This window comes from Xyrauchen texanus, chromosome 5 (genome assembly GCF_025860055.1).
Source record: "Xyrauchen texanus isolate HMW12.3.18 chromosome 5, RBS_HiC_50CHRs, whole genome shotgun sequence".
NCBI classification, from domain to species: Eukaryota; Metazoa; Chordata; class Actinopteri; order Cypriniformes; family Catostomidae; genus Xyrauchen; species Xyrauchen texanus.
The window spans coordinates 1,448,355-1,455,646 of record NC_068280.1 but is presented as its reverse complement, the minus strand read 5'-3'; the positions used below and the strand labels follow the sequence as shown (position 1 = coordinate 1,455,646).

Genomic DNA, 7,292 nt, shown 5'->3' with positions numbered 1-7,292 from the left:
TTGAGAACAGAGCGCGAAATTACGATGCTACTGCCCGGATTAGGCAAAACTGTCTGATTCCATTCAGTGCAAGTCATCAGAATAAGGTAAATGCCCTGACTATTGTAATCTATTGTGCTGTAGGTGTTTTGGGTTTAGTGTTAAAACTGAATGATATCAACATTGAGCATTATTATATATTTTTTTTATTAATTAGAAGATTAATTCCATGTAGGGATACATGCAGTAGTCCCAACAAGCATTTTCTTATTTTAAATGAAACTGTGTTTTTAGTTGGTAGATCTTATTGAGTTGCTCATTTAAAAGTAGATCATCACACAAAAAAGTGTGTGCACCCCTGATCTAAAAGGTACGTGTAAGGGTTAGTAATGTCCACTGAGGGGCAGCAAAAGCAAATGGATGTGGAGAGGTGGTGGTGTATTGGTCTAAACCACATAACTGGTAAACTGTTAATCAGAAGGTTGCTGGTTCGATCCCCACAGCCACCACCATTGTGTCCTTGAGCAAGGCACTTAACTCCAGGTTGCTCCGAGGGGATTGTCCGTGTAATAAGGGCTCTGTAAGTCGCTTTGGATAAAAGTGTCTGACAAATGCGTAAATGTAAATTGTGAAGTTAATTGTTTTCAGCTGTACTGGCTAAATGCACAATTTATAAATGGAACCCCAAACCTAAAATTAACCATCAGTATCAGTGGAGTAAAAATTTAATGAAAGAGGGAGGTTGCAACAATGTTTAGGTAGGTGGCACGTGTAAAATGAATGCAGACAGATATGTACAAATTTTGGAGAAGCATATACTGCCATCCAACACTTTTCCAGGATGCCCATGATTACCTCTGTCCACCGTCGAAAGTGCCTACAATGGTCACGTGAGCGTCGGAACTGGACCTTGGAGCAGTGGAAGTACGTCATCTGGTCCGATGAGTACCATACATTTTACATCACTTGGATGGCCTTTCCCAGGGACGTCCCAGAATTTTCAGGAGGACAATTTCAAACCACATACTGGCTGAATAAGCAGAGAGTGCATGTACTAGACTGGCCTGCCTGCAGTCCTGACCATCTCCAATTGAATGTGTGGTGCATTATGAAGCTTGCAATGAAGACCCCATACATTTGTGCAGCTGAAGACCTGCATAATGGATGATTGGGGGGTAATTCCCCTTTCTAAACTTAACAAACTTGTGTCTTCTTATTAGAAGAAATGGTGATGTTTCACAATGGTAAACACTCGATTGTCCCAACTGTTTTGGAGTGTGTCGCAATCATCTGATCTTAAATGACTGTACATTTAAAAATAAACTATGAAATTCATATGATGTGTAGTTGTGGTGCTTTCAATATAGTAAAGGATGAATATAATTTACAAATCACTCCTTTTTGTTTCCATTAGCATTTTTCATACTCACAACTTTTTTGGAATTGGGGGTTGTACATTAAATACAGATAACAACCAGCCAAGTATCAGTATTTAAAATGGTATCAAACTGCGTTTTGTTCACAGTCTAATGTTACTTGAGAAAATGAAACAAAGAAAATACACTAGAATTGATAGCGTAAGAAAGAGGTCTAAAATCCTCAAACTTAGCTTGGGTTCCCAAAAATGCTAAACCTGCTGTCTGCGTGAGAGAGAGAGTGAGAGAGAGAGTGAGAGAGAGAGTGAGTGAGTGAGCGAGTGAGCGAGTGAGTGAGTGAGCGAGTGAGTGAGTGAGTGAGTGAGTTTTCCAGTTCAGCAGAAACCGATCAGATGCTGGTGTTACTGGGGGAGATCAGATCAGATGCAGGTGTTACTGGAGGAGATGAGATCAGATGCAGGTGTTACTGGAGGAGATGAGATCAGATGCAGGTGTTACTGGGGGAGATCAGATCAGATGCTGGTGTTACTGGGGGAGATCAGATCAGATGCTGGTGTTACTGGAGGAGATCAGATCAGATGCTGGTGTTACTGGGGGAGATCAGATCTGATGCTGGTGTTACTGGGGGAGATCAGATCAGATGCTGGTGTTACTGGAGGAGATCAGATCAGATGCTGGTGTTACTGGAGGAGATCAGATCAGATGCTGGTGTTACTGGAGGAGATCAGATCAGATGCTGGTGTTACTGGGGGAGATCAGATCTGATGCTGGTGTTACTGGAGGAGATGAGATCAGATGCTGGTGTTACTGGGGGAGATCAGATCAGATGCTGGTGTTACTGGGGGAGATCAGATCTGATGCTGGTGTTACTGGAGGAGATGAGATCAGATGCAGGTGTTACTGGGGGAGATCAGATCAGATGCTGGTGTTACTGGAGGAGATCAGATCAGATGCAGGTGTTACTGGAGGAGATGAGATCAGATCAGATGCTGGTGTTACTGAGGGAGATCAGATCAGATGCTGGTGTTACTGGGGGAGATCAGATCAGATGCAGGTGTTACTGGAGGAGATGAGATCAGATGCAGGTGTTACTGGAGGAGAACAGATCAGATGCTGGTGTTACTGGGGGAGATCAGATCAGATGCTGGTGTTACTGGGGGAGATCAGATCAGATGCTGGTGTTACTGGGGGAGATCAGATCAGATGCTGGTGTTACTGGGGGAGATCAGATCAGATGCTGGTGTTACTGAGGGAGATCAGATCAGATGCTGGTGTTACTGGGGGAGATCAGATCAGATGCTGGTGTTACTGGGGAGATCAGATCAGATGCTGGTGTTACTGAGGGAGATCAGATCAGATGCTGGTGTTACTGGGGGAGATCAGATCAGATGCAGGTGTTACTGGGGGAGATCAGGTCAGATGCTGGTGTTACTGGGGGAGATCAGATCAGATGCTGGTGTTACTGGGGGAGATCAGATCAGATGCTGGTGTTACTGGGGGAGATCAGATCAGATGCTGGTGTTACTGGGGGAGGACCTTCATGCATCAGTTGCAGCTACATTTATTTTTGAGATGCACCTCCTCAGAAACCAATCACTGCATTCACAGTACTTTTATATTCTTATGTTCATAATGTCCTGTTAAATGCTTATTTTATTGTATAGTGTATATTGTTATTATAGCTTTTATTTTATTTGGTTCATTACCCGGCACCTTATTTTAAATCTATCTTTATTGTTATTTGTTACTATTTTATTATTATTATTTGTCTTGTCATTATCTATTTTGTGTATTAATGCTTTGGCAATATTGTATGTAAACACAATCATGCCAAAAAAAGTACTTTAAATTGAAATTGAATTGAAATTGAGAGAGTGGGAGTGTGTGTGTGTGTGTGTGTGTGTGTGTGTGTGTGTGTGAGAGAGAGAGAGAGAGAGAGAGAGAGAGATGGTTATTTAACTCTTAAGGCTGAGTTATTTGCTCTGAACAAGGAAGTGGGAGAAGGAGACAGAAATATAGAGAGACACTGTTTTCTACTTTCTAAACCAGAGTTGACCATTTAACATGTGGAAAGTGTTCGGTTTGTCTGTCTTTACAGGTGAGTTAACATTAATTAATCACTTCATTTTCAGCTGTTTTCTTTAGTAGATGCTGAGTGCCTTTTCATGATTATGAGTTTCCCAAGAGACATGATTGCAGATTGACATTGTTGCCAAATAATATTTACTGATGGTTATATGCTGTACTTTTAATTTACATTTAATTTACAGTTTGGCTACTGGATCTTGGTTGTGCTGTAAAGCACACAGAAATAATTGGATATGAGGGGGAAGACTTATTATTAAATGTCAAATACCGGTCGGGCTATGAGGAAAACAACAAGTATTTCAGCAGGTCCAGTGGCTTCTTTGAAGAGAAACTGGTTCAGACTGCTCAACCAAACAGTTGGACTCAACATGGGCAATTCGCTCTATTTGACAACACTACTTCCCGCTTGGTTACCATCATCATTTATAGATTGGGCGCAGCGGATTCTGGACTGTACTACTGTGGTGTAGATGTTACACTGGATGTTGATCCTTTGGTTGAAATCCAAATAATGGTCAAGAAAGGTGAGAACATGAATGCTTGAATTGAATATTTTTCAACCCTTCATTCGTCAGTTGCACACACACATACAGTTTTCTAGACACTATTGATTGCAGAAGTCATTTAGGCTAAAGATAGTTTCATGTTCGTTCTTTGTACAGGTGAACCCCGGAGACCCTCATCAGAACCAAGAGGTACCAGAGAAATCCAAGAAGGGAATATTAATTCAGTTTTATTCGCACAAAACATGCACATAATTTCCCCTTGTCAAATGTTCTGTTTCAGTGGTAATTAATGGAGACGATGTTATTGCAAACCCCGCAGATATCACTGCACAGAACTGGGCCAAGAAAAGAGATCAGGGTGAAGACTTTCTATTATCCGTTCTATTTTTCTCTCTTGCATTTTAGCACTTGTGTTTGTCTATCTATCTATTGTGGCTGTTGTTTTAACATTTATATCTGTGTGATTTAATTATATAAAAAATAAGGTGTTAAAGAAATAAAAGCAATTAATCATGTCCCTGGACCATAATGTGGAATAATCTTACTATCAGAGCAATTCAAGCTTAAAGTACCACCTGTTTTTAGCAAGGGGTAATAAGCAAAACTCAAGCTGTTATAGGCAATTAACAGCTGTACAGAGACAAAAAACACAGACATGGGCCGAGTTCAGAATGGCATACTTCCATTACTACTCTTACTACTTCTGCCATATGTGTCGATGGCAGCAATAGTATGGTAGTATACAGTTCCGAACTTGAAACTTGCGACAACACAAGATGAGAACGTTATGTTCTTGCATTCAATAGCAGCTGGACGGAGTGCAATTCTGAATGCAGGGATCTCTAGAGGTGTTTTTCTAAGTTTCAAACTATAAATATCTTACCTAGCAACAAAGAAAAATACTGTTTAAAAGTTTGAGTGAGTTGCTCCAAAAGCATCTATCTGGCGAATTTGTATTTTGATTTGTACTTAGAAAAGCCCTTATAATAAATCTATTTTAATACAGATTGACTATTGCAAATTGCTAATTTTCACATCAAACTACACTTCATACCCCATAATGACAAAGCAAAAACCAGAATTTAATAACTTTGCAAATTTATATAAAAAAAAACCTGAAATATCACATTGACATAAGTGTTCAGACCCTTAACTCTGTACTTAGTTGAAGCACGTTTGGCAGCGATTACAACCTCAGTCTTTTTGGTTATGATGCGACAAGCTTTGCACACCTGGATTTTAGGATTTTCTGCCATTGTTCTCTGTAAATTCACTAAAGCTCTGTCAGGTTGGATGGGAACCGTTTGTTTAGAGTCATTTTCAGGTCTCTTCAGAGATGTTCGATCAGATTCATGTCTTGTATATTCAAGCCAAAAATAGACTGACAAAGGTGATAAGAGTGGCTAAAAGAAGCTATTCTGAAACGCTGAAAAAACTGTTTTCAGCTAACGATCCTATCAGTCTGGAGAGGCTTGAAAGAATTTGCCAACTAAAAGACACTATCCCCCAACACTGCAGGGTATCAACAACTGGCTGATAACCTAAATGTGTTTTACTGTAGATTTGAAAAGCCCAGTCTCGCACCCAACACCCGCTCTGACCTTAACAGCACACAAACATCAACATCTCCTTCAACCCCACTCCTCCCCTCTCCTGCTTTTCAACCTGCACTTAAGATCGGTGAAGATGATGTGTGCCAGGTCTTACAGAAACAGAAGACAAGAAAAGCACATGGCCCACACAGTGTTTCAAGTCAATTTATTTGTATAGCGCCTTTCACAACACACATCGTTTCAAAGCAGCTTTACAGAAGATCAGGAATTAACAGACGATAAAACCGTAATATCTATAATGTCGATGAATCATCATTGTGTAATTTAATAAAATACGCTTGTTAATCGTGTTTAAAAATAAGTAATTAAATAATAATTGTATTAATAACCCCAGTGAGCAAGCTGAAAACGACTGTGGCAAGGAACTCAAAACTCCATAAGATGTTGATTAATGGAGAAAAATAACCTTGGGAGAAACCAGACTCACTGTGGGGGCCAGTTCCCCTCTGACTAACATCATGAATATAATGTAAATATTACTTATGTATAGTTAAAGTCATAGTTTAAAATTATTAAACTAGGTAAGTGTTAAGGGTCAGTGTTTAACCATCGATTTAGTTTGAACTGTAAGATTAATGACCAATGTCTTTGAAGTCCATCCTGGATTAACTGCAGAAGTTCACAGATGCAATTGTCCTTGTTAATTGGCTGATGAAGGCTTTTGTTGGCAATTGTTAGTTTATGCATTCCATTTCAAGATCGTAGTCCATCAATAGACCAAGGTGATGCAGGCAGAGATCAGGGATATGAAACGCAGTTCAACCTGGCCGGTAATTTTGGTGAGGTTCGGTGTGGTCCATCCTAAATCCAAGGTTCAGACAATGGCATATGAAGTATTCCATGTCTTATGGTTAGAGTTGGCATCAGTTCATCCTCTGAAGTCCATCATAATAGACTGAAGTGATGTTTGGCACCGGCTGCATTTAGTCATCATCATTCAGCGAAATGTAGCAGTGGAGTCCAATATGAAGCAGGAATGGTGCTGGATCCAGCTGGTTCTGGTGACCTCAGGATAGGAGTCCCGAGGTTGAGACAGGGAAACAAATAAAATAATATAAGCATAGATGCCATTCAATTTATTGCAGAGTTATAAATAATGATCAATGTTTCTGGCTCCGGCAGACTAAACTAAAGCAACCTAATTGTGTGTTGGAGGATAAATTAGGTGTATGCCTGGATAAATAGATGAGTCTTTAGTCTAGACTTAAATTGAGGGAGTGTGTCTGCATCTCGAACAGTGTTAGGGTATCAAAAAGATTGGTATCAAATATAACACCTAAGTTCTTCGCTGTTGAAGATGATGTAACAGCACATCCATCAAGAGTCAAATTATATTGTAGTGGCTTCTTTTTTGAGTTTTTTTGTCCAATAATTAGTACCTCTTTCACCAACTTGTCTAAAATCCTGTGCTGACCATCTGGCCCCCATCTTCACACAGATCGTCAACAGATCATTGGAGCAGTGTGAAGTTCCCTGCTTCTTCAAACGCTCCACAATCACCTCCATCCCAAAGAAACCCAAGATCAAAGAACTTCGTGACTACAGACCCGTTGCTCTGATGTCTGTATATTTCTCTTTTTTCATCTGTTATATCTTATTTTTATGTCACTATATTTATATATGTTTGCATGTATGTACATATGGTTGTATTTGCACTGGAAGTTTGTCACCGTGACAAATTACTTTTGTGTGTAAGCATATTTGGCAATAAAGCTCCTTCTCACTCTGAA

At 39.9% G+C, this 7,292-nt stretch overlaps 1 protein-coding gene across 1 annotated transcript; it reads left to right on the top strand.

Annotated features, from left to right (window-relative positions):
• Nucleotides 1-3,343: 3,343 nt before the first annotated feature.
• LOC127643817 (CMRF35-like molecule 9) lies at nt 3,344-7,292 on the top strand. The gene is made up of 5 exons (XM_052126711.1): nt 3,344-3,453; nt 3,626-3,967; nt 4,106-4,138; nt 4,230-4,307; nt 7,001-7,292. The coding sequence occupies exons 1-5, from the start codon at nt 3,420-3,422 to the stop codon at nt 7,027-7,029; spliced, it is 516 nt and encodes a 171-aa protein (XP_051982671.1). The 5' UTR covers nt 3,344-3,419; the 3' UTR covers nt 7,030-7,292.